The sequence below is a fragment of the Fusarium falciforme genome, chromosome 3 (genome assembly GCF_026873545.1).
Source record: "Fusarium falciforme chromosome 3, complete sequence".
Lineage (NCBI taxonomy): Eukaryota > Fungi > Ascomycota > Sordariomycetes > Hypocreales > Nectriaceae > Fusarium > Fusarium falciforme.
Genome location: NC_070546.1, coordinates 2,283,141 through 2,308,454, shown reverse-complemented (window position 1 = coordinate 2,308,454; position 25,314 = coordinate 2,283,141). Strand labels below are relative to the sequence as shown.

General features: G+C 53.7%; 7 protein-coding genes across 7 annotated transcripts; 4 read left to right on the top strand and 3 right to left on the bottom strand.

The window, feature by feature from the left end:
* Positions 1–2,064: 2,064 nt before the first annotated feature.
* On the bottom strand, positions 2,065–3,452 carry NCS54_00401500 (Hypothetical protein; the record flags this gene model as incomplete). The annotated part of the gene is made up of 3 exons (XM_053149566.1): positions 2,065–2,278; positions 2,363–3,390; positions 3,447–3,452. 3 exons carry the CDS (start codon positions 3,450–3,452, stop codon positions 2,065–2,067), a joined length of 1,248 nt encoding a protein of 415 aa, XP_053005541.1.
* A 1,085-nt stretch (positions 3,453–4,537) lies between these two features.
* NCS54_00401400 (Hypothetical protein) lies at positions 4,538–5,819 on the top strand (the record flags this gene model as incomplete). Its single annotated transcript, XM_053149565.1, has 7 exons — positions 4,538–4,641; positions 4,698–4,773; positions 4,830–5,295; positions 5,345–5,376; positions 5,430–5,503; positions 5,599–5,669; positions 5,719–5,819. The coding sequence occupies 7 exons, from the start codon at positions 4,538–4,540 to the stop codon at positions 5,817–5,819; spliced, it is 924 nt and encodes a 307-aa protein (XP_053005540.1).
* A 2,125-nt stretch (positions 5,820–7,944) lies between these two features.
* On the top strand, positions 7,945–12,659 carry NCS54_00401300 (Hypothetical protein; the record flags this gene model as incomplete). The annotated part of the gene is made up of 3 exons (XM_053149564.1): positions 7,945–8,176; positions 8,223–12,293; positions 12,346–12,659. 3 exons carry the CDS (start codon positions 7,945–7,947, stop codon positions 12,657–12,659), a joined length of 4,617 nt encoding a protein of 1,538 aa, XP_053005539.1.
* Positions 12,660–13,756: 1,097 nt separating this feature from the next.
* Positions 13,757–14,842, top strand: NCS54_00401200 (Hypothetical protein; the record flags this gene model as incomplete). Its single annotated transcript, XM_053149563.1, has 2 exons — positions 13,757–14,601; positions 14,653–14,842. 2 exons carry the CDS (start codon positions 13,757–13,759, stop codon positions 14,840–14,842), a joined length of 1,035 nt encoding a protein of 344 aa, XP_053005538.1.
* Positions 14,843–15,665: 823 nt separating this feature from the next.
* NCS54_00401100 (Hypothetical protein) lies at positions 15,666–16,086 on the top strand (the record flags this gene model as incomplete). Its single annotated transcript, XM_053149562.1, has 2 exons — positions 15,666–15,798; positions 15,860–16,086. The coding sequence occupies 2 exons, from the start codon at positions 15,666–15,668 to the stop codon at positions 16,084–16,086; spliced, it is 360 nt and encodes a 119-aa protein (XP_053005537.1).
* Positions 16,087–16,496: 410 nt separating this feature from the next.
* Positions 16,497–19,030, bottom strand: NCS54_00401000 (Hypothetical protein; the record flags this gene model as incomplete). Its single annotated transcript, XM_053149561.1, has 2 exons — positions 16,497–17,725; positions 17,776–19,030. The coding sequence occupies 2 exons, from the start codon at positions 19,028–19,030 to the stop codon at positions 16,497–16,499; spliced, it is 2,484 nt and encodes an 827-aa protein (XP_053005536.1).
* Positions 19,031–23,472: 4,442 nt separating this feature from the next.
* Positions 23,473–25,282, bottom strand: NCS54_00400900 (Methylcrotonoyl-CoA carboxylase; the record flags this gene model as incomplete). Its single annotated transcript, XM_053149560.1, has 3 exons — positions 23,473–23,595; positions 23,646–24,690; positions 24,741–25,282. 3 exons carry the CDS (start codon positions 25,280–25,282, stop codon positions 23,473–23,475), a joined length of 1,710 nt encoding a protein of 569 aa, XP_053005535.1.
* Between the last annotated feature and the right edge of the window lie 32 nt (positions 25,283–25,314).

Genomic DNA, 25,314 nt, shown 5'->3' with positions numbered 1-25,314 from the left:
CGGATCCGAATAACCCTGATCGGTGCCGATGCATTACCCACCGGTCCCCATCAGCATCAGTGGCCGACCGACCAGCCTAGCGTTTCTTCAAGACCCGACGCTTGTTGGAGATCAGGGTGTTGGACGCCAGGGGACACAGACTCCCCCTTGATGGAAATGAAGTCATGGCCTTCTTTTTCGCAGATTGCGACCCTATTTTTCGCCGTTGAAGAAAAAATGCCGCTTCAATAGCTTGCAGCTTGTCGTCGCTTCTCATAACCGCCGACCCTCCGCGGGAGGCGTGTGACTCCACCTCGCGATCGGGTCGGCGATATAACCGCCGACATTACCTTCTGACGTCGACAGCGAAATGGGAACGGGAACGGGAAACGGCCAATTCTCGATCCAGCTTATTCCCATGATTTGACGTTTTCTGGCGCCAATTTCGGCGGGTCGCTGTCATTTCTGCTGTTGCTCCGCGGACGTTGCAGCGCAAAGATTCCATCCATGGCCCCCATGACCTGCCATGTAAACAACGCAACGCCATGCAATGCATACAACACGCTGGGGATGGGGACCATTGCTTGCTTTGTTGGAAATGCCTCACCGTTCATGGCACATGGAAGGGGTTCCTTGATGTTATCGTCTCTTCTCTGATCTGATTCAGTGCATGGATGAGCGAGCTTCAGGTGCGTGAGTGGAAGGGAAGCCCACTTTTACGCTCCCTGCGAGTTTTCGTTTTCCCGTCTCGACTCCATTCATCTGTGATTTCGATCCCTTTGAGGACAAGTCTGTCTTTGCCTTCAGAGTTGCTTTTCGAATCGCCACGCCTCGACTTGCATGAACGGCTGGCCGTTTGGATCCATTCCTTCCTTCCTGCACGCGCCTCATCGCCGACGCCTCAACCCTGTTCCCTTCTAATCTCTCGACGACCCGTTTAGACCGTCCGAGGCCCTCGGCCCTGAGACGCCCCTGGCCCCATCTCGCGAGCTTCCGGTCCTCGGCCCCACATGGCCGGGAATGGCATCAAGGTGTGTTATATCCGCTGCAGGAACTCGGCCGAGAGATGACCAACGAGCCGTCACCATTCGTTCGACTGCTGTGTCGCCATGACACGATTAGAGTCATGGCACGCAGCTCGAGCTTCTGGAAGCACACCACAAGAAATCACAGGCTCAGCCCAATTTTCAGGGACAAAAATTTTCATTTCCTGAACAAGACCTTTCGGCACTCGAGCCTTGTTCGGCTGGACCGATGCTCGTCACGTCTATAAACCGGGTCTTTAAGGTGAAGTTGTACGAAAAACCGGGACTCGATGGGGCTCTTTGCTCACCATCCACTCACCTTATCGTCGGGCATCCAATCCTCTGTCGACACCTCTAGAAACTCGGCATTCTTCCGGTGTTGGCGGTGGATCTTGGTCTGATGAGCCTCAGAATCAGCCGCATCCCTATCATATCTGGCACAACAGCTAGCAGGGGCCAATAGTGAGCCCCGGCACATCGAAACATCAAATAGTTATCCTCTAGAATGCAAGCCTTGTCCATGGCGGGCCCCTCCAAAACTCCGACAAATCTCCAGCCACGGCCGAGGTGTGTATTCCAGACAACAGATGGCGCCAACCGCGCGACAGACATGTGAGGGTGGATCTCACGAACCACTCCGGGCGACTTATCACGCAAGGAATGCAAACTTGGCTTTTTTTTGTGTTGCCTCTTCTTGCTTCCCGATCGAATGGACTATCTGGCCAAGACGTGGGACGAGCTCAGGGGGCGGGTATCCAACCTTTGGGCTGGGAAACCCAGGGATGGTGATGCTCGCCGGCCCGATCCCGTGAATGCCCCGTCCTCACAGCATGCCCAGTTATCCTCGGTTAGCATGCAGCTAGCTAGTACCGACATGCCATGTCCATGTGCTTCTGCAGGTTGAAGTCATCGTCCATCTCGCAACCAGACTGTGGGAGACCCAAGTGGCAAAGAAGGAAAAATAGAAGACGCCAGCGTCCCATCCGATATCGCTACCTTGTCAAACTGCTTAGCCACGGCTTCCGCCGCCAGATGGCATCAAGCCATCCATCATCCTCCATTACAGGTCGTTGTACATGATGAGCCGGGGACAATCTTGCTCGCACACTGCCCATGTCCATGCAGCACTCGGTAAGTAATTCATAAGGACTGAAGCCTTGTGTCCATAGGAGGCATTCTCGAACAGGTTTGGGTCGTGTCGGCGGACCTTTTCCACAGCATCGGCGGTCGCCAGAGCGAGGAAGTGTTCTCGACTGGGCCCACGAGGGAGGACTCTATTCCGAGGTCAGTTGATAACCGAGGTCCAAGGCACATCAAGGTGAGAGGGAAAAAAGGGGGTCCACCGCGGTAAGACTTACAAGGCGTTGCCAAAAATGCCATGACACAAGCACGGTTCCTTTGTGAGCAGACCGTGTCGCCAGATTATGCTCTGCCCCTTTTCCACGGCCGAGTCGATGCGGTCCTGGAGGCGTGGGAAATACGGACGCAGCGAGGTGAGCGAGTACAGGAAGCCAGGGGCGCCATGGCACCACTGTACGAGGTTTGCGCTTCTTCCCTCCTTTAGGTTTCTCGCGCTAGAAGGCCAATTACCGTCTGGAAGCTGAAGTTCAAGCAGTCTCTCGAGGCGGTGCGAGAGCTGTGGAGCGAGTGATGGGTTGGAGAGGACGAGCTGGGTGATGATGCCCATGTCTCCGTGGGCAGCACCAAAATATCGCTTCCCATGCCACTCCCAGTTGCCTCGGCCGTCGTCGTCAGTGGCCATGATCCTCTCTGTCAGCCGCCGTAACGGAGATTCCACGAGCCCTGCACTCCCTGGCACCCAGTGCCTGACCATCCGCAACATATACAAGGCACCGGCTCGTCCATAGGGTATCTCTGATGGAAAGGGGTCGTCCTGAGGGCTCGAGTATGGACCGAGCAGCCTTGGCATGTTGGCCAGAAAGTCGACCAAGTGGCCCGGATCCTTGGTCACACATGCTCGCACCGCCTCAAACGACAACTTCTCAGACGAGATGCCACAGTTACCCTTCTCCAAGACCAAATGTCCTCGATCGCCGGCGAGATACTGCCGTGCCCAGAATATCAACTCCTGACCCGAGATGAGCAGGTCTGGGTGCATTTCTGACAACTGGAGGAACAGATAGGCGAGGCCCGTGTAGCCGGTAAAGAGGCCTCCGAGGTGACGGTCGTGATAGACCTCTCGAGGAGGTGTGTGTCGAACGACGAGCTCGAGGGCGTACGTAAGGAGCTCTTTGGGATCTGATCCCAAGCTCTGCGCGGGAAGATTGTTCGAGATGTATCGTTGATCCATGATGGTGATGTTTCCTATCACTCTTTCGACAAAGGAATCGAGGGCGCTCCCAATGTTCTCATCGTCTAGACGAGGCTGTCGTCAACGTCGGGTTCGACTGATGTTATACAGCGCGCCCCTGTGATGCATACCGTCATCTTGGGGAGTGATCAGCAGCCGATGCCTTGTAATTGGGCGTGGGGGGGAAGACGTTGAAGCTCACGCGACATACCACAAGTGCACAAAGAAAAGGGGGCTCTTCTCTTACAACAAGCAAGAGGGTGTCTCAGTGTCTTATACCGTAGAGTTTCAACCCGTCTCTGCCTTGTTTCGAGGAGCGACGTCTTCCAAGGTTGGACAAGCCAGTTCAACGTCTGGTCCCGGGACTCTCGATATAGGCTCCCGACGGTTGGGGCCGAGGTGGGTCGTCAGCTCACGGCGCGGGGCGGGTCTCCGGACGTTTGCTCCCGGGGGATGGATCAGATCAGCGGGTGACGTCTGATGGCGGATGACTCTTGGCGTTGTCGCTCTGAAAGGGGAAATGGTTGCATGCAGTTCCTTGGATTTGGACCAACAGACCATGGATTGGAGGTTGAAACTGATGGCATTCTTATATCAATCACTTGATGAGCAAAGAACACCATCATTACCTCCACTGTCTTCGGAGCGGTGACCCGGTAGGCGGAGGTGTTGCTCCCTCTAGCGCAGAAGGCGACGGGTAAGGTAGGCAGTGAGAGGATAGAAGTATTGCTTGGTACCTACCCTACGATGCTGAACACAAAGAATTATTTCTTGCCTTTATTATTGCCAGAGATACGATCAAATCTAGTCATTTTTAAGCTATGTACGCCCGTTTCAAAGTCATATTCCCAAGGTATTCTTCAATCATTCTCAGGTGGCTTTAAAGTTGTAATGAAGTTGCATCTCTTCATGATTCGTACATGTCTTCATTTACACAAAGCTGTACCAAAGCCCCACGTGCCTGAGCGCCAAGGCGCCCCGCCAACCAAGCTCCTTCTGCATGCCAAGATGACGACATCGATTTGAGAGCTTCCTCCCTTGAGCTTCCTTGGCCGAGTTGGAATGGAAAGCTTGTGATTGTCTACTTCGTCACGATATAAACAATCAAGGTCAAACGACTCACTTCTCCCAGTCAAAACTCTGGTGTTCTTGATATCCAGACCATTTCCATTTCATCTCACCCTACCATACGCTTGGTTCATCTCCAGCAGCGCAACCCACCATGGCCGACTCGACAGCAGGCTCAGGATCTGAGCAGCAGCAGCAGCAGCAGCCTAAGCGGAACCGAATGGTCGATTCCGTGGGTGAAAAGGCACAAGAGGTCTTGTAAGACTACGACAAGGTCAAATACCCTTCATAACAGCAAACTGATTACCCTTTAGCAAGGAAGACTATGCGCAGGCTAAAGAGCATGTCGCCCACGCCGCCAAGAGCAAGGCCTATCTCTACCCGATCAAGGCACGACTCCGTCCCCTCCATGTCAGAGAGAGTACTCATTAACACATTCAACACAGGGAATCATTTACCTCCTCACCCACCGTTCGCTATGGGCGCCATTCCTCTCCAAGCTCGGTCCCTTGATTCTCCTCTCCACAGGTGTCATCGGTGGCATGTTCGCATTCACGTATCTTCCCCAGCTCGCCGTTCTCGTCTTTGTCAACGGACCACTCGCAGTTATAACCACCAGTCTGCTCGTTCTCAACGAAAGCACCACTATCATCAATCTCATTTCTCGACACTATCTCCTCAGGGATGCACTGCTTGACACATTCGACGGCACTCTGCTCGCACGCGGAGACACTCAGATCGTGAGCGAGGGAAGAGAGGTCAAATCTGGCAGTGATCCGATGCAGAAACTGGGCAAGATCCTCAAGAGTCCATTTGATCGATTCAGCCCAAAGGCCATCATTCGTTACGTCATGTATCTGCCTCTCAATGCCATTCCTGTTGTCGGTACCGCGATATTTATCACTATCCAAGGTCAGTAGACCTCTCATCGCACATGTCCTGTCCCTACTGACTGATTCAGGCCGCAACCGAGGTAAGGGAGTTCATGATCGAGTAAGTAGCACTCTGCCATTGATCGTCGTGTAGTCGTGCTGATGATATTCCAGTACTTTCAACTCAAGCGATGGTCGGCTCCCAAGAGGTCGGATTGGCTTAACAAGAATGTCGGCCCTTACACAGCGTACGTAACCTTTCCGCGTCATGATTTCCCGGACCCTTTCTGGTGAAGCGTAGCACGCAAAGAGCTGGATATAGCTAATTGACCCATTGGTACAGATTCGGACTTGTTGCCACTCTTCTCGAGATGATCCCGCTTGCCTCCATGTTCTTTACCTTTACCAACGCAGGCGAGTCGTTCAAGAATGACAGATACGAATACAAGCTAACACCGTGCAGTTGGTGCTGCTTTGTGGGCTGCTGATATCGAAGACAAGAATACCACCATGACTGATGAAACGGCCCCATCCCTGCGAGAGACAGCCGAGAAGGCCGAGTAGACGAGCCGATATTTCACCACATTGACTCATCGGAGCCCATTCCTAGCGAGAAAAGATATCCTTGGAGGAATTTGGTACGACGGACAGGTTTTGGGATGATTTATCAAGGTGGGAGTTGAAGGAGATTATACAGAGCTAGAGTGAGGCAGCTTGAGCCGATGGCTCCTGCCCATCTACTCGGGTGCCTCTACGTACGTTGAGAATTTTAAGGCAGGAAGGCTCATGATCACGGGATTTTTAGTCAGGGAAGGTGTTTTCTGTGTGTCTAAGGCAATGAATCTGTTTCTCTTATTTCACAAAAAGGTCTCGTTTTGTCTCTCGCAACCATCACCGCTTTTGCCCTGAATACTTTCCACGCATGCGTCACCCTGAAAGGCTCGCCACCTATTGAAGACCGACATGAATGGTTCAATCTCGAGGACAGGTGCGAGGCAACCAAGGTCACTCAACAATAACTTCTCAAATAGACTCTATCATTGGAGCTGACTGAATATGTTCTTGGTAGAGATATCACCCCTTGGCCTTTCGATATTCAGCTAAGTCAACAATGCTCAGTAGTACAGCGTCGGCTACGCTTTTCATACCGATACAGAGTCTGTCCGGGGTTCCAGTTGGAGCTACAGACAAGATCCACGCCATAGAAAGAATCTTTGGAACGACGCTCAGAAAGCCAAACCTGTCCGTCCAAGGAAACTGCAACCTTGCAATCCGACGGCAAGCTGCATCTCGCCTCGTTGCCGAGGCTAGCTGCAGGTGCTACTGCTGTACCTGAGTATGCCAGTTTGGATCTTCTGGGCCCTTAAACTGTGCGACGCTCGACAGCCCGGCCGTTAGCCCCGAATGGTGGAAGGCCCGAGATGTTTTGTACATCAAGCGCAGGACACGGCCGAGATCTCCTCTGTCAGGCACTCTACTGGGGTGGGCTAGATCCCGCAGGAGGATGCACAAGGCGACACAGGCGTGCGAGGGATATGTTGCTGCGAGTCTTGTGTGACCTGTACTTGAGTCAACAAACTCCTCACGCAAGTGCAGAGAGCATCTGTCAAAGGGGCCAACGGTGCTTGGCCTCACTTCGAACTGTCTTGAACTTCGAGACGTCATGATACCCTCAGGGGTTCATCATTAACAATTTATAGCACGCTCAGATAAAGGACCAGGAGTTGGACGTGTCTTTATTGTGAAATCAATCCCATGGATAGAATGGGAGATGAAGGATGGCCCGTGACATGACACATTGGAACAAGCACCGGTTGATGAGGCGAAAGGGGTATGAATGGCAATCGACGACTGCAAGCAAGCGGTTATGCAACCTCAATCAGGTGCCGCCGGTCCGAGCACATGGAAGGATGGTAATATACTTCGGCTCCGAATTCTACTCATATCTCAAGCGCCGCTTCCGCTCCCGCTCCGTTCCCGCATCCCAGCATATGGAGTCGGGATGATGCCCCGTCTCTAAAGACCGTGGATTTTTGACGGGAAGCACGGTGAAGCAATCTCGGAGATATTTTCCACGGCGTGGGAAGAAGGCTTTTCGCAGCCGTCGACGGGCAACGTATGACGGGCCACGGGGCGGGTTGGAGGACACACAACTCCCTCCCTACTAACACGCAAGACCCCGAGGTGAGGCATTCGTAATCTATCTGACTTTGAGTTGCGTCTGTGCATTCATGTTGTGATAGGCTAACAGGGGGCGAATCGAGAGAACGGTGGTCGAGGAATATGAGCCTATAAGGTATCAGCACCCGTTTCCCCCTTTTGCTGGGCAGCTGGCAAGCACTGCAAGAGAACTGGTGCAAGTTGCACACCTTTTTCGCCTCTTTTCCTTGTTTCTTCGTGCCGCGCGTTCTCGCTCGTTCTCATCCTTCATTCTCATTCTTTTCTTCCACCTCACTTCTCCTCCTCTTCGCGTCAACCCCAACGCGAGATATCTCCTGCCTGCAACACTCCGCTCCTTTGTATCGATATCACTTCCCACCGCATTCATACGTTCGTTCGCATCTATCAAAGTGTTCTCGAGTGCATATCACTCGTTAGAGTAAGTTCTTCCCTTGCTCTAGTCTTCAGTTGGTGACGAGGAGAAGCGCGCGATACTGATGCTGAGTAGCAGCATTCTTATTTCCTCACCATGAGACCTCCTAATATTCCTCTTCTCGGCCTTTTGCCGATTGTTCTGATCTTGATCTGCCTTTCTGGTGGCTCAGCTCAGCTTATTCGCCGACAGCACCCAAACGTTGTGCGCAAGGACAACTTCATCGAGGCTCGCGAACCCAGCGATGTCGACGCAACCGGTTTCGGCTACGGTCCCCCTCCTCCGTACTACACGGGGGCACCTGCTACCTCGGCTGAATCTAAAATCCGTGAGTATTCTGACTTTGTTCTTTCTGTCCTATCTAACGAGTCTAGTTTCGTTCTCCGTGGAGTCCTCGTCGCAGACTGGCAGCTTGGTGACTGAGGCTTGGGCTTCTTCTGAAACTGGCGTCGCTTCCAGCATGAACGTTTCCTCGGAATCTGTCACTCTATCTTCTGAATCTTCTTCGTTTCCTTCCTCCTCTGGACCACAGCGCGGCACCTCGATGGTATCGGCAGATTCGAGCGCCAAAGCTAGTAGCGCCACTGGCTCGGAGACTGCATCAACCGTCCACTCAACCGACTTGGTTTCATCTCTGACTCTAGTCACCACTGGCGATGGTGCCTCATCTACGATTGAGAGCCAGGCCTCTGGCACTACAAGCGATGACAGCCTTTCAGACAGCACAAGCTCCTTCTCTGGCAATGAGCCCTCCTCAGAGGCCAGTACCACAGACGCGACTGATCTAATCTCATCTACTCAGCTTTCTTGGGGTATTTCTTCTTCTGTCATGGAGTCTACCATTTCCATTTCTTCAGATATTCTTTCATCTATCACAACATCCAGTTTCTTTTCTTCGTCAGACATCCTTTCCTCTGTTACAGTTCTCAGCATTTCCACCAGCTCAGGGGAAGGCGAAGGCTCAGGATCATCTGTGGTCCCCAAAGAGTCCTCTGATGCGACAGCATCTGAGGTCACTGCGACTTCTCAGACGAGCGACAGCAGTCAATCCTCTTCCAGCGTCTACTCAACTCGAGTTCAAACCAGGTACAACTCGAGTACGACAACCGATCTGAAGACGACATGGATGACAGAAACCGTGGAGTTGACGGAGCTCTCCGAAGGAACTCCCTCAACTGAAGTCGGGACCGGCTCTCTTTCTGGCATCATCTCGTCTGCCTCTGATGCGAATATTACATCGGTTATTCCTTCAGTCACGACAACGACGGAGGTGCTCAGCATCACGGTGACTGTTTCCGAGTCGAGTTCCACAGATTCTGATACAGCATCCTTGACGACCTCTACAGCATTCTCAACGGAGTCTCTGGGTTTGAGCATCTCCTTGGACATTTCCTCTGGTGTTTCGTCATTTACCTTGTCTGCCTCCTTGACTCAGTCTGATACAGCACCTACGATCAAACCCGCTCAGAATTCCTCTCGCATTTCCACCAAGGCTCTGACATCTGGTGCCTCTTCTGGGGCTTCTTTATCTTCTGGGAGCTTGGTATCCAGCATCATCACGACGCTCACGACTCCAACCACTTTGAACGAGAACACCCTCCCAAGCTCTGGTGCAATTTCTTCGGTGTCTGCAACTTTAACAAAGGTTGTCACCGACATAATTGTATCGACTTCAACTTTGTCCACCTCCGAGATCTTCATTGATACCTCCACGCTGATTAGTATGACGATTTCTACCAAGACTTTCGACACGTCGTCGCTCAATAGTCTTGGCTCAGTTTCGACAGCTACTGAAGCCACGGTCATTGAGACGTCGTCTCTCAGCTCCCTGATCAGTGCAGCCAGTGGCTCAGCTTCACCTTCGGACTCCGACACTGGATTCCAAACCTCATCAATCGTCGCTTCCAATACTGTTATGACATCAAGCATCGTTGACACAAGTGAAAGGGCTACCGAACCTGCGCCAACCTCACTCCTCACTAACTCATCAGTGATTTCAGACTCGGTTTCCAGCTCCACTGGTAGCGCTGAAGAATCTGGTGCAGTGGCTTCCGAAAGCTCAGCTGAGGTCTCCTCGACTACCCTCTTCGCCTCCAGCGCTCTACCCGTCAACACAACACTTGCCTCCAGTCTTCTATCGGCGACTGTGATAACGACATCTAAGGGTTCAGTCATCACCATATTCCCTGGAGGTATTCGGCCAACCGGCAAGAAATCAAGCACGCCCAAGAGTTCTACCTCGACGGTCTCTACAGAGTATCCGACAGCCACATCCTCGATACTCGAATCCTCAAGTGCGAGTCAAGATCTCTCTTCGATGTCACAGGCCAACCCCTCCCTGGATTGGTCAACCTGGACACTGGACGTGACGACGAAATCCTCAGCCGCTGTAAGCTTGATCACGACTGTCCTTGCGCCTCCCCTGCCCCCTTCTCAGATCACTTTGACTGATACCTCGCTCCCCCCCAATTTGACTGCTGTATTCACCACCACTTTGAGCCAGTCTGATGCAGCAACTATGACCTCTGTGCCGGTTGCTTCGTCAAGCTTGCTGACACATGGGAACGTGTCAGTAACCTCGACGATCACAACGAGGATCACACCAACGCAACTCACCAGTTCACTCACAACCACAGTCACTTTCAGAAGCAGTATCTACAATACAACTGCCACAATTGTCACAAAGGGATCTAGTGCGAGCGCATTCACCCAAACTGGTACTCCGATCAGCCCCCTTCCTGGTCTCAGCACCTCAATCATCACTAGGGAGCCCACCATTGTGCCAGTTCCCCTTCCAAACGCCACGACGCTTGACTGGTGGTCTACTCACAGTTCATGGCTGTCGTCTGAAGTCAGTCAGAGTGTGGACTCACAAGTCACGGAAATCCCATGGTCTGCGCAGAGCTCTGCCCTTAGCAGCGGCATTTGGAGCATCGAGAGCAGAACCAATCGCTATGTCAACTCTACCACGAGCGAGGTTACTTTGACTCCTTCTAGCTCGACAACCTTTTCGGTTCCCCAGTTCACCGTCACTTCATCCCGTTCTATGAACTTGACTAGCACCTTTTCCAGGGCATCCAACTCCACCGGATCCGTGACCACCAACCGGACGACGGTCACTTCTACGGTGTCTGAAAGCCAGATGCAGAACACTACTCAAACTGTTACTTGGTCAAGAATGGGGACCAAGGGTCATCCCAGCCCCTGGAGCACAACTTCAGCCGCTACCCCAACTTCTGTCAACGGTACCAGCACTTACAGCAGCGGGACGAGCACAAGTGGTTTGGTTTCTATCATTACTACGCCTATCTCTGTGTCATTCAACCGTACCGTCCCAACCCGATCGGAGTCCGGCTCGAACAAGACATTTACCACTCAGTCCAGTGCGCCCCCGTTCCCTCAGACGAACACATCGTCCACTCTAACCATCACGATGACGGTTATTCCGCTACCACTGAACAGCACGACGGCACCCTTCCCGACCGGTTCCAACTCTTCGTTCATTCCGATCTCGACGCCTAGGGTCAGCACAACCTCTTATCCTCTGAACTCGACCTTTTCAACTGGATTCCCCACACCTGCTCCAGGAACTAATACGCCCAAGTTTCCCATGTCCAATGCCACTATCTTGACACCCACCATAGGTTCCATGTCCAGCATGTTGATTTCTAGTATCACGGAGAGATCGCAATGGACAAGCAACTGGACAACAAGCTTCACAACGGGACCAGGTTCCTCGGCGCCTACTGGCATGCCGACTTTCCCAGCCAGCAACTCTACCATGACTGGCCAAGGGTCATCCGAATCTATCCGTACCACCACGCCATCTGTCACATCTATGTCCATGGGCACTGGCACCTCACGGATCTCCAGTGGTGTGATCTCTAGTTCGGTGATCTGGTCGAACACCACCTCCGGATTTACGGCTTTCTCGGAGACTTCGGAGCCCTCTGAGACAGTTGCTCCACCCTTGTCTTCCACAGAGGTCATGACATCAAGTACTCCCGCCAGTACCGGCAGTGATTCATTCGAGACAACCAGCGGAACCCAGACAGAGCTGACCAGGGGCCCTTCGACAACTGAGAGCTCTCCTTGGAAGCCATTCCCTGGGACGAACTCGACGATTTCCCTAGCTTCCGGTAAAAAGACTTCAGCAACCAGTACTCCATCCAGGTCGTGGAATTTGACAAGCACAGCTAGTCAATGCGAGTCGACATCTAGCACGTCGTCGATCTGCACTAACTCGTCTTTTTATCCGGCGCCTTTGACATTCTCGACCGTGACCAACTGCTCGACTACACCCGGAGCATGGTCGGCACCTCCACCATTCCCAACGGGGCCGGGCCAGATTTCGTCGGCTTGCAACACCACAAGCACTCCGGGCGCGACAATCAGCTATAGCACGCTGGGTTGGGTGAACAGAACCCACACGTTTACCTCAAAGGGTTAGTGTAATTAATGACTGGCATGCTAAGGATTTACATTGACAAGGAACAGAAACGAGCTTCGGGCCGTCATTGACAACTCTGAAGACGATCACGACGACGGGTACGGAACAGTCGGACTCCGGGGCTGTTTCGACAGGCACGGTTGGCCCGCAAGAAGCATTGGCATTGCCTGAGAACCCGAACTTCCCCTGGGGCAAGGACTCTCCGGTTCATCGTCATCAGAACGTGTCGGGCCTTGGCGTCGGCATCGGCGACGGAGGCTTGGCCCCGAGGGCTGAGTGGTCCCTGCGATGGAAGCATCTGGCGGGGAGGCTGAAGTCTCTGTGGCACAGACAGGCTTCGGAGGTTGGCGAGGAAGAATAGAATAGTCTCGATTCGACGAGGATACTGGCGCAGAGCTAATCTGGCGATAATCTGTGCCTGTGCCACATAAGGCGGCTTTCCCCTGAGCTGAGACGACTATTATTCAGACCGAGAGTTTCGCGCCTCTTGGTATTTTCTTGGACGGATCATGTTTAACGTTAATGCAGTGCAGGGCTGCTGGTTTCGGCGGCCGGGCTTGTATTCGGGTCCGCGTGTAAGCATGCTACAGGCTGGTGGAGATGCAAATGGATGCGAGCAGGGGATGTGAGCCGAGAGAGAGTACGGATACGCGATGGGTGATATGTGAGAGAGAGGGTTACATGACTGTACCACCTAGTTTGTTAGTTAATCTATGTCAACCTGAGAGGTATTCGGTATCGGTCTCGGTCTTTGACACGGCAGAGATGATATGACTTGACTGTCTATTGCGATGATTCGAGGTTGCAGCATAAGACAACTGAAACAATCTCAGTCGAGAGGTGACGCTGATCTGCACCAGGAACTTGCCGCTTGCGGGCACGTAGATGCCCAAGGTGATAATTGATGCCTCAATCGTCAGGCATTCACAGCCGACAGGGCGGGAAAGAGCACGCATGATCACCATCATCGCGCGCGGCACTTGGAGTCTTTCGCTGTTTAGCTTAGTCTAGCGCTATGGGAGGGGCCGACATGCACTGTTTCCACTGTAGGTTCTTACCAAGCAGCCTGGTAAGGTAGGCAGGTACGTACCTAGGTAGATACCAAGTGGAGGTTCCCAGCTGGAGCTGCCTGGCTGCACCTGCTGGCCCCCGGACGTCCCGCGTTCCAGTTCCACCTCATGCTCATGGATCTGATCCATGGAAGGTTCCCCTCGCCTGGCCCTTTCCTTTACCCAAAGCGGAGCCTACGCCACCGAGACATCCGATCATCTCTCTCTCTCTCTCTTATGTACTCAAAGGCAACCACGAGCACACCACCACCACTGACTCTATTTCTTCCCTTTTTTCAATCTCCCCTCCCGTCTCTACCGTAAATATCGACGACAATCATTTCCATCGCCAGGAACCGTACATTTTTCATCCCACATTGATAACCCCCCTTATCCGATACCGATAACGATGCTGCTGCTGAAGCCGCTCGCCCTCGCAGCCACGGCCGCTGCCATCCTCATCGTCCCCGACACTTCCGAGGCCGATGATGGCATCTTCCGCACCCTCCCCATCAACGTCGACACCTTCGAGGTCCCCGCCACAGCCTTTGGCCAGTCCATCACCATCCCCTGCACCCGCTGCCGCGACCGCAACGCCCAATTAGAGCTCAACTTTGGCATCGAGGAGCATCGGCTCGTCCTCAACGGCTTTGAACTGTACCCTCATGCGGATCCGTGGAACGGAGACCTCTCGGCCCCCGTCACCAAGAGCAATGGAAAGAGCGCTGTGCGCCGACTTGGATATGGCCTCGCTATTCGACCCGAGGGCATGGACGATGATCAGCACCTCGAGGTCATTGGTGTCGAGATTAGAATTATTGAAGTCGGCGACCGGTTCGTCGACGGCGTCCCTCCCGTCAAGGTCAAGCTCATCAAGGCCCCCGTCGGCGAGATCATCATCGGAAGCATTGAGGTTGAGGGCTCTTCTCACAACGGACTGGGCGATGACTGCTCAATGTGGTGCCGCGCCAAGGGTCTGCTCCACGAGACCTTGAAGGGTATCAAGGGCAGCATCAAGGGCAAGGGCAAGGGCTGCCACGGAATGAAGAGTCACGGAATGAAGGGCCATGGCCACAAGAACAACCACGGACACGGCAACTCTGAGAACAAGAACGCTGGCACCCCCCACCAGGGCCACGCCCAGCTCGTCCCCGAGCGCGTCGACTACTCCTGGGCCAACATGCTCAAGCACATGACCGCCTACATCATCATCCCCGTCCTCATGGGCGTCACTGCTGGTGTTGGTGTTGCTCTGTATGTTTTCATCCTAGTCATTCTTGTTGTAGAGATACTAACCAGCTGCAGTTTCGCCATGTTCCTCTGCACTCTCACTGTCCGCCTCGTCCGCTACTTCAAGGGTGAACGCCCTGAGCCTGCGCTGGGAGCCGATTACAAGGCCGCCATCGTGGAGATTATCGCCGAAGACGAGAAGTCTGGTCTGATTGTCAACGAGGAGGTCCCTCCCCAGTACGAGCAGCCTGAGGCTCGCAACTAAAGTGTGACTCGCTTGGCCGTTTCCTATGCAACGGTCCGACCGGGATAGAAGGAAAAGGTGAAGCAAAAGAAACCCAACACAGCACCTCCACGGAGGGGCGTGTTATTTGATACCAAGAATGTGTGAATAACTGGATTTTGGGAAAGGCGTTCTAGCGTTGGATGGACTGGATGATATATCACGAATTGGATGGCTACGGCCTAAGGTGCTTTGGTTTTGGCAACTAAATGGTTGTTGCCGTCCTCTCTTTAAGGGTTCAGCGGTGCTCGCGGGCTTCTTTGTCTGTACCGCGCGGGCACTGTTGGAGATAGCGAAATTCATCAACAATTACCTATCATCAAGGGTATATCCATTCTATTGATGTAGATCCATCACGGGCCAAGACTCGACTGCTACGACATGGGAGCCCCTGTACATGCTAGATCGAGAACCTAGTCAGTCATGGTATATCTATGCCCTGTATATGTATCATGTTCGTCGACGTTGTCGTCCAATGCTACAGTGTCCATTCCCCCCACAACAGGTGGGCCGTTGGGTTATAAGCGACTCGAGTGAATTGGGGGTGGCACGCATTCTCCCCGATCCCGCTACCGTTTTCTAAAGCCATTGGGACGGTTCTAATGGCAAATCAGTGGATATATAATAGACTCTTTGAGCAACATGCGGGGTTTTGGTAGTAAACTCGCTATGCTCTAGCCCGATTACCGAGAAATCTATGCTATATAACTTACGGGACGTGCCATCCAATTGACTACCTAGTCTTAGCTAACAATACCTTATCCCTTCCTTCTTTATAGACATCTCTTTGTCCAAACCGCCCATAATGTCACAAGCCGTCCGCCGCTTCGCCCAGATCGTCAAGCTCAAGCCTCAGCACTTGGCCGAGTACAAGGACGTGCACGCTCGAGTATGGCCCGACGTGCTGGCGCAGATTAAGCAGTGCAACATCAAGGACTGTACGGGGACATATGAACAAACAGAGACAAAAGGAGGGAGGGAGCTGACAGCGAAGTATAGACAGCATCTTTTACGACGACAAGTCCCATGTACTGTTCGCCTCGTTCAAGTACGTCGGCTCCGACTACAAGGCCGACATGGCTCGCATGGCAGAGAACCCTCGTGTTAGGGAGTGGTGGCGTATGACTGATGCGTGGCAAGAGAGTCTAGTTCCCGGTGCTGTGAGCTCCGAGGCAGGCGAGCCGTCGTGGTGGAAGCCCGTCGAGGAGGTGTTTTACATGCCATGAAGAATGCAAAGATATGATATAATGCAACAAATAAAGAAAAAAACATGACATACACAACAAGCACTTGCTACAATCACATTCATGATTGACGGGTCATGGAAGAAACCATTTCTCTCTTTCTTTTGATAAAACGCCCACGCTAATCTCGCTCGCGAGTTCTACTTGATAAAAAGGGGGGAATAGAATAGGAGAGTAAAAAAAAAAAAAAAGGGGGGGTTCTGAAGTGTGTATGCAAGATCTTCTCCTCGTCAATCCCATTTCCTGTTCTCCGTCATTACCATCCACGGCCCGGCCCTGGTAAAACGAATCAAATAATACACTGATCGGCGCCGTCGTACCAAGATACATAACTATATCCGCACATTATGTACACCATTTCTTCCTCCTCTCTCTCTCTGCATCTCTGTACCTCAGCGTCTCGCGCGTAACGGTCCGCCTCGCCGCAGAGAGTCATGTGCATGTGCTCTGTCTAGAATAGACCGGCGTGCTTGAGGGGCTGCCACATCGCGCTTTGCATTTCCTCCAATGGCTCCAGACCCAAGGTCAATCTTGAATCTCAAAAGATCTACCGTGTTGTTTCCTCCGAGCTTGATGCTCTCGGCAGTCTTTGTCGCCACCCCAGAGTCCTTGTGAGCCCTGGCCAAGAAGCGTCCAATCGCTGACTGTGCCTCTTGAGCACTCTCTGAGTCTTCTTCCTGCAACACATAGAGCACCGCAACACGTGCAAAGTCAAGTACGTCCTCTGTCACCACAAAGGTGGCAGTAGGGCTAGCCGCACTGCCTGATTCAGTTGCCAACGTCTGTTCCGGGTCCGACGCGCTTCCTGTTGTCGTCGGCTCCACGGTCGGCGTGCTTTCATCCACCACCAGGAAGGTAGGAGCCTCCTCCGAGATGGTGATGGCTGTCGGCTCTGCTCGCACAGCCAGGTCTGGACTTTCACTTTCCAGCTCGAGCTTTTCTTCCGAGTCACTCTCATTGGATGCATTGGATGAACCCTTGCCTTCTCGCGTTGAACTGCCGTCAAAGGTGACAAGTGAGTTTTGCGCAATGCAAGAGAGGTTTCCGGCGTTGAGGCTGTTCAGGATGACTGTGCCATTAAGAGGGATAGAGAAGTTGGCGCTTGCATCCTCAAGAAGACGGGGGATAGCCTTTCCGATCGTCACGTTGTTGAAGTTGCCTCCCAAATCCGCCGTCGTACAGCCATCCGAGCCCCCGACGCTGCAGTCAGAGCCAGTGAACCCATTCGTGCAGATGCACGAGCAGACACCCTTCGAGAGGACATTGGTCCCTCCATTCCGGCATGTCAGCGACTCTTGGCACTGAGCAAGTTCTGTCTGTGGCTTGTCCTTGTTGCTCAAGTTCTTGAAGACGAAAAACTCGAGCGGCACAAGCACAGCAGCGGCAATGATGCCCAACAGCAGGATCATCACAAGGACGAAGCCCCAAACTGGCAGGCCACAGCATCGCCGGCGTCGCTTCTGGTCTCCGTCCGGGGTAGTCATATCGCGGAGACCCGATCGTGAAGGCGCTTCGCCTAGTCGGCTAGGTGCCAGAGGCCAAGATGTTGTCCGGAACCAAGAGCCTCGTTCTGTTTGCGCTTGTGCGGGGGGAGGGAAGGCTGCCAACATGTCTGACAAACCTGCTGCATGTAAGTACTCTGATCCCTGATCATTGGGTGGATACACCTACCTGAGTTCTCCTTGTCGCCACCACGGACTTGAGCCTTCTCATCGAGATAATCACTCAAATCCTCGAATCGACTCGCCGGTCTCTTGCCACGGTCCATCATATTGGCGAGTCGGGTTGCTCGTCGGATCAGGTCTGGCAAGCTTGTGATACTACCTCTCTCCTCCATGCTCCTCACAGCATCCATGTCGAGCCTAGGTGGTCGTCGAATAGCTGACAGTCGGTTGAAGGGCTGGGGAGATGGAGTCGGAGCCGGAGCACGAGTCTCTGCCAGGTTGGTTGCGCTTGCAGCAGCGTACGCACCGAGAATGGCATCCGGGCTCAAGACATCATTGGGAGCGTTTTGACCCGAGGGTTTCACCATGGGAAGCGTGTTGGACGAGCTAGTTGAAGCATCGATATATCCGGTACCTGAATTGAACGGTTGAACGGGCGATGGAGCTGGTCGATGGGCGGAATCGAGGATGGCTGACTTGGTGTTTACAATCGAGGGCTTGCCTCTCTTTCCAATGCTGGCGCTGCGAACCAGTTTGCTCTCATCGTTGAACTCGTTAAAGTCGTCCTCCTCTGAGTGGTGGCTCTTATCGGTATCTGTTTCTTCGTAAAACGTTGGGCTGACCTCTCGGGAACCTGGCCAGCTCTCAGGCATGGCGGCGCTCGAAGCATAGGATCTATGGGACCTCGAGTTTAGGCTCTCTTCAGGGATTGGCGAGACATACGACGCATTCGAGTAGAAAGATGATGCTCCTCGTCGAGATGAAGGAGGAGGTCCCAAGTTAGCGCTTCGTCGCGAGGGAGCTGCAGTCATCGACTGGTTAGGAGTTGGAAAGTCGGGGACCGATCCCAGGCTGGAAGTGGTCATTCGAGAGGATGGTGAGGGCGGTACGGAGGAGTGATATTCGTCGGATTCGGGTGTCAAGAAGACGGGGGTGGGATCCTGAAGTTGAGACTGGTCGAGCAAAGAAGGGACCTGGCTGGGGCGCGGTGGTCGCTGGGGAGCGTGCAACGGTCGTCCAGGAGGTGGTCGATACGGTTCGGGGTCGGGTTGGTTCATCGAAGCCATCGAGGCCATCGGAGGACCGGGCAAGGGCCATTGCGGAACTTGAGTAGGCCTCGAAATAGCGGGAGCGCCTTGTCCGTTCCTGCAATCCATCGCAGGGACGGCCTTGGCCCGAGGAAGCCTTGACTGCCCAGCCGGCTGTGCGGCCATGGGTCGACGAGGCGGAGCCCTCAGGTCACCAGGTGGTCCGTCATCCATTGCTTCTGAGTGAACCGGGAGAGGTTGGTGTCGTGGAAGTCCAGCTCTTGCTCTTTCTCGCGCTCTCTTTACAGATCCAGATACTGATAAGGGCGCGTCCATCTCTCTTCCATCATAGGGTTGACTCATCGAGGTCCTTTATGGTAAATCAAGGCGGTCTGAAAATTCGTCGGCGCAACAGAATTCCAGGTCTGGCATCAAGCCCCTGTCTGCGGTGCAACTGTATGCAGGAGGCCGGTCCGTTGCAGAGAACGCAAGTGATGAACTGATGCAGGTAGCCGGCGGCTTGCGGCGCTCGAAAACGTCCTTGCGGGGGAGACGAACGACACAGCGTCCGTATATTCTGGGATCGACGTCTAGTCGAATTGGTTGAGGTGCTGCAGCATAAAAAATGACGTCTCTCTAAATCGGTCAGGTCGCACAGTCGTTTTGTTGACTTTGCGGTGAGTCCGAGGATGAACGGAAAACGAAGATAAGGCGACACACGAACGAAAGAGAAGAAACGAGTGGAGAGAAGAAAAGACGAAATCGGACGAAAATGAGAGTTTTTGCACGGTAAACCAGACCTCGCAGGCGTTGAAAACAGCGCAAAGGGGAAGGAATCTAGTGAGAGGTGTCAGTGGCACAAGGAGACAGAGGAGCACCCGGGATATGAGACTGCCAAGTTGAAGGCCCAAGAGATATCGCTTCAAGCTGAGACCATCCCAGGCTACCTGAAGATGGGAAACATACGGAGAGGTTTCTGGGTTTCAAGACTTCATTTGGCTGGGGCGAGTCGAAGCGGCGTCGCGGGATGGAGATGCCGCAGGGATTCGCAACAAAGGACGAAAAACGACCTCACTAGGCCAAGATACGCAGCGATCCGACGCTCGGTGGCAGGGCAGCCAGCGAGTAAATCCAGTGGACGAGACGTGGTGGACGGGAAGGGGTCGTGTGACCGAGACGGAGGTGGACGAATCCAGAGGCCCTGTTTCAGGCTGGCGTATGGATGGTTTGAGGATGTTGGCGGCGTCCAGAGGCAGAGACTCGTGAATGGAGAGCCTCGTCGATGAGGCGTCGGGACCTAAAGTCGAGGAAAGGTGTGTCGAGGCGTTTGGGTTCCTTGCTCTTTCTCCTGATTTCCCTCTCGAACTGAAAATGACGGTCTCGCGCGGTGGTTGTTCCTGTCAAAGCGGCTTGATTGCTTGCTTGGTTAAGGGGAGGGAAAGTCGCCTTGTCCTCAGGACAGGATCCGGAATAAAGCAGAAAGAGAAGAAGAAGAAAAAGAGGCGTGCAAATATGTGCACGAAAGAAAAATCGCGATGGAAAAATAAGTCGTGAAAGAAATGAACGACGCGCAGACAACGACAGCTCTGGTCGAGGCAGGCTAGGGAAGGCACGATGTGTGCGGTTGCGGGTTACAAAGGCAAGAGTGGAAAAGGGCAAGAGGGAAGGAGTTGAGGAAAGAGACGGATGGATCAAGCGTGTGAGTGACCGGACCCAGGGCGTTGGAGCTTGGCCAGCATAGGAAGAATAGGGCGAAACAAGCTATCCCTCGAGCAGCAGGACAAACGGGGTCGACCGACGGCGCGCCGGGAGAACGAGGTCCGTCTTGTGCGAGCCCCGAGAATTCAATCAAAAAAGGGCCCGTTTTGGGAGTGGAATTACAGGTGACTGAGACCCAGTCTGAGTCTGACAATAGACAGGTCCTGACAATACAGAGGATCATCGCCATTCACCAAGGGTCACCCTGCCGCCAGGCTCTATTCTCTGTCGCTGGCACTGCCAGAGCCTGGTTACCCCAGCCACAGAAGAGTATGATGAATCTCGAGCCAACAGAGAAGCCACAAGACGGGCGACCGAGCGGGAAATCCATCACGACTGACAGGCCCTGAAGATGAAGGGGCCGATGGGTTGCAACAAGCAAGGGTTCTCAAGGGGGGTCTTCCGTCCGTCGGCCGTTGGGTCCGTCGTCCCTATCTTGTCTCTCCCCACACATGCACGCGAGACATGACGAAGCCCTTCCTCTGACTGGTCCGTTCCCTCAAAACCCGTCTCGAAACCCACCGCTTCCAATCCATGGGGTCAGTCCCACCAATGGCGACGCGGCATCGGCCGCTAAAGTCGACCAGGAGTTCAGACGGGCATGTCCCCTGCGACACACGTTCTACCAGAAACACTAGCGCCTTTTGTTCCTGCGTCGAGGCCTGGTCTCAGAGGCCGGATGGCCATCGGGTCCATGATCGAGTGCGCCTCAACACCAACACGATGGCTCTCGTCCATCTCCAGGGTTTCTGCTCCTTTGCTGCGCTGGCCGAGCATCGCCTTCGCCCCTCCTCCGTGATATACGACGTCTATACGATGGATCGTCTGCCGTAAGACAACGCACCGACTCTATTTATTCCTTCTGTCAGATCGGGCTGTCAACACGGACTCGTATCCAGCCAGCACAGCTCCGCTTTGTCACGGGCATTCAGCTCAGCCATCAACAACCACAGCACACCGCCAGCAGAGAAAGAGGACTAGAATCAGCGCCGCGCCTGGGGAGACAGGCTTCAAAACCACCTAGGCTGGCGCTACCCAAGAAAGGTCTGATTAGTGCGCGGCAGGGCGTTGGGCCGTCCGGCGAGCCAACTGACGAGGCGTTCTTGATCAAGAGCCCATCGTTTGACGCTCCATCTCTTTATTTTTTTTCTTCAATTTCTTCGATACAGTAGCTTCGGTCAGTGCTCGAGTTTACCAACAGCCCTTCCGCCTTTAATCTCTTCCCGGCCGTGCATGTCGACGGTTACGGAAGGTCTGTCTGTTGGTTCCGCACTCTGATGTTGGCCGTCGCCGTAGGCATCCTCCGCTCGGGAGATTTCGACTTCTTCCCGCAATCCGTCGGAGACGCATCATCTGCAAGCGCTTCGTTCTTACGTCGGCATCGAACGACAATTCGCATCACTCGAGGCCCCCTGGTCACGCTGGCAAACTTGGTGTTTCACCTTTCGAGATCTAGAGGCGATCGTGTCTGTGATTGGCCACATACGAGACAGCCCTTGCCGCTGTGGGCCTCTGCCGTTGGTTCGGCCAAAAGAAGCCTCGAGTTGTGGTTTCGAACAAATCAAATGTGCTGTCAACCTACTGTAGGTTGTTGGCCAACTCGTCACGAGGTGTTCTGCTCGTTATTCTACTGATGGTTCTTTACTATTTCTAGTCCACCATCTTGCCCATCCTCTCAGCTCCCTCAGCTACCTAGAGCTCGATCCTCCCAGAGGCCACTGCACAAAGCTACATCGGCTTGACAACTTACTCTAGCCGTGAGTTCCACCGCCCACCTTGGCGTGTCTCATGTACATCGATCTGAGTGGGTCGGTTCCAACGTCATTTTGCAACGCCATGGATCATGGGTCGCTTTTTGGTTGTCGATCACTCTCCATATTTGGGATCCGCTCCCGGCTTGCATCTAGGGTAGACTGATATGAAAGATCCCAACACCACGCCGCGGCCCAGGTCAACCTCCGCTCTTCTGCCTCGCAAAGTCAGAGGCAAATCTCATGGTCCCGCTAATACTGCAGGTCTTTTTGGAAGGGTTGGGAATACGAAATGAAATTGTGTCAGATGGGCTGTGTTGATTAACAGACAGTAATCTCATCGGCATTCTCATCCCGTCTGGCAGACACGAGGCCGAGCAGGGTCGTATCAACATGTCACTGAGATATTATGTGAGAGTGTTAGTTAAACTGGACAGTAACATTGCGCTGTCGACAATTCCCATCAGGCCGAGAATTGAGATTGTAACTGTCTTGTCCGAAAAAGATTCCATTCCTGGCAGCATTGCCGGGGCATTCACCAGCTACCCTATTCAGTCATGCATTGTTGAGGCCATCCTCCACAAATCCCCATCAGAGGCTATTGATTTTCATGCCATAATCGCAATCTTCCAAGAAAGAATGATTCAATAAAGAGTAGAGTTTCGCAGGCCCTCTTCAGGCTACCGCCACTGTCCTTGCCTGTAACAATGGGATGCTTGTCACGAATGTGTAGGCATGGATTTCAGGTAACTACATCCTTCATGAATATATTGACGCGTAACTAAACATACCCAAGCAAACCCGAAGACGTACAATCAAGCAGACAGAATCTGGACCTGGCTTGCCGTGCAATGAATTGCCAACGAGTTCCCGCGGCGCCTGACCCAGGCCCGTATCGGAACACCGGTCGTCAACCCCAGGAGGACAGACTTGATTTCAAGAACACTGCCTGGTCCAGTCAAAGGCAGACGGATATCGCGGATACCCTGGTCGCACCCCAGACCGGAAAGTCCACAAAGTTCCGTTGCCCCTGACTCAGACTAGCTGGAGATTTGCTGGGTTCGGCGATTGGTGGCAGAGTTATGAAGGCTTCATCGTAGACAAAGCCAGCGTATGGATGCAAGATTCACGTCTAATATATTGTTGTGTTTTAATAAACTGATCTCATTACATTCGGAAGACGCCAAACTTGGTATCACCCGCCTTGACCTCATTCCTGCCCCCCATCGCAGCCTGCAGACCGAGGCCGAGGTATCGTCTTGTATGATGGGGAGGGATAATTCCATCGTCCTGTCACAAGTTAGCTTTCATGCATTTATGAATGTTTGCAGTTGACTCACCCATAATCTAGCAGACGAATAGGTCGCATCACTCTCCTTCTCGATTCGCTCCTTCAGCCCAGTGTCGACCTGCTTGCCAACCGTCTCCATCACAGCAGCCAGCTGCTCGCCGCCCATGACGCCGATCTTGGCGTTGGGCCACATCCACAGGAAGCGCGGGCTGTATGCTCTACCGCACATGCCGTAGTTGCCAGCGCCATAGCTACCACCAACGACGACGGTAAACTTGGGCACATCGGCGCAAGCAACGGCGGTAACGAGCTTGGCTCCATGCTTGGCGATGCCGTCACGCTCCGACTGCGAGCCCACCATGAAGCCCGCGATGTTCTGGAGGAACACGAGCGGGATGCCGCGCTGGGTGCATAGCTCAACAAAGTGAGCACCCTTGACAGAAGACGACGCGAACAGAATACCGTCATTGGCCACAATGCCTACCTTGTGGCCGTAGATCTCGGCGAAGCCTGTCACGAGGGTTGTGCCAAAGTCTCGCTTGAACTCGGAGAACTCAGAGCCGTCTACGATACGAGAGATAACCTCGCGGATAGGGAGGGGCTTTCGCAGGTTGGTGGTGGCAATGCCAAGCAACTCCTCGGGGTCATGAAGAGGCTCTGAGAATGTAGGCTTGGGGGCTTGAGTGTTAGGCGACTGCTTGGGCCAGTTGAGGTTGCTAATGCAGCGCCGGGCTAGGACAACCGCATGGGCATCATCCACGGCAAGGTAGTCTGTAACACCAGAGACGGATGAGTGCATCTTGCCACCTCCCAGATCCTCATGGCTGACAACCTCACCGGTCGCAGCCTTGACTAGCGGCGGGCCGGCAAGGAAGATGTGGCCTTGCTCCTGGACAATGATGCTCTCATCACTCATGGCCGGAACATAAGCACCACCAGCAGTACAAGGGCCCATGACCACTGAGATCTGAGGAATGCCCTCGGAGCTCATCCGTGCCTGGTTATAGAAGATGCGACCAAAGTGATTCTGGTCGGGGAAGACGTCCGCCTGGTGAGGCAGGTTCGCGCCACCGCTGTCGACGAGGTAGATGCATCTGCTGGCTGTTAGCACTGGAGCACCGCAGATTGACATTGGAGCACATACGGTAGCTTGTTCTCTCGGGCAACAGCCTGCGCTCGCAGGTGCTTCTTCACCGTAATAGGATAATATGTGCCGCCCTTGACGGTGCTATCATTGGCAACGATAACACACGTCACTCCCTCGACAACACCAACACCGGTAATAATGCCACCCGCGGGGACCTCGGCTTCTGGGTAAAGCTCATAGCCAGCCATGGGTGAGAGCTCGAGGAAGGTAGTACCAGGATCGATCAATGCTGTAACTCGATCTCTGGGGAGCATCTTCTTGCGTGCAAGATGCTTTTGTCTGGCCTTCTCGGAGCCTCCCTGCTGGATCTTGCGCGTGAGCTCCTGCATGCGGTTCATGACCTCGCTCATCTGTCGCTCATTCTCCTTGAACTCGTCCGATGACGGATCAACGACGCTCTGGAGCCGCGAGATGGCATTGGCCTGATGCGGCGGAGTGAGGTTCGCGACAGCTCGCTTCTGGGAGGACACCTGCGATTGCTGGCGGCCGAATTGGCGACCGAGGCGCAAGGCCTGGCGGGAAGAACGTGGCAGGGACATTTCTGAGGGGATTGCTCTCGACAGATTTCAGA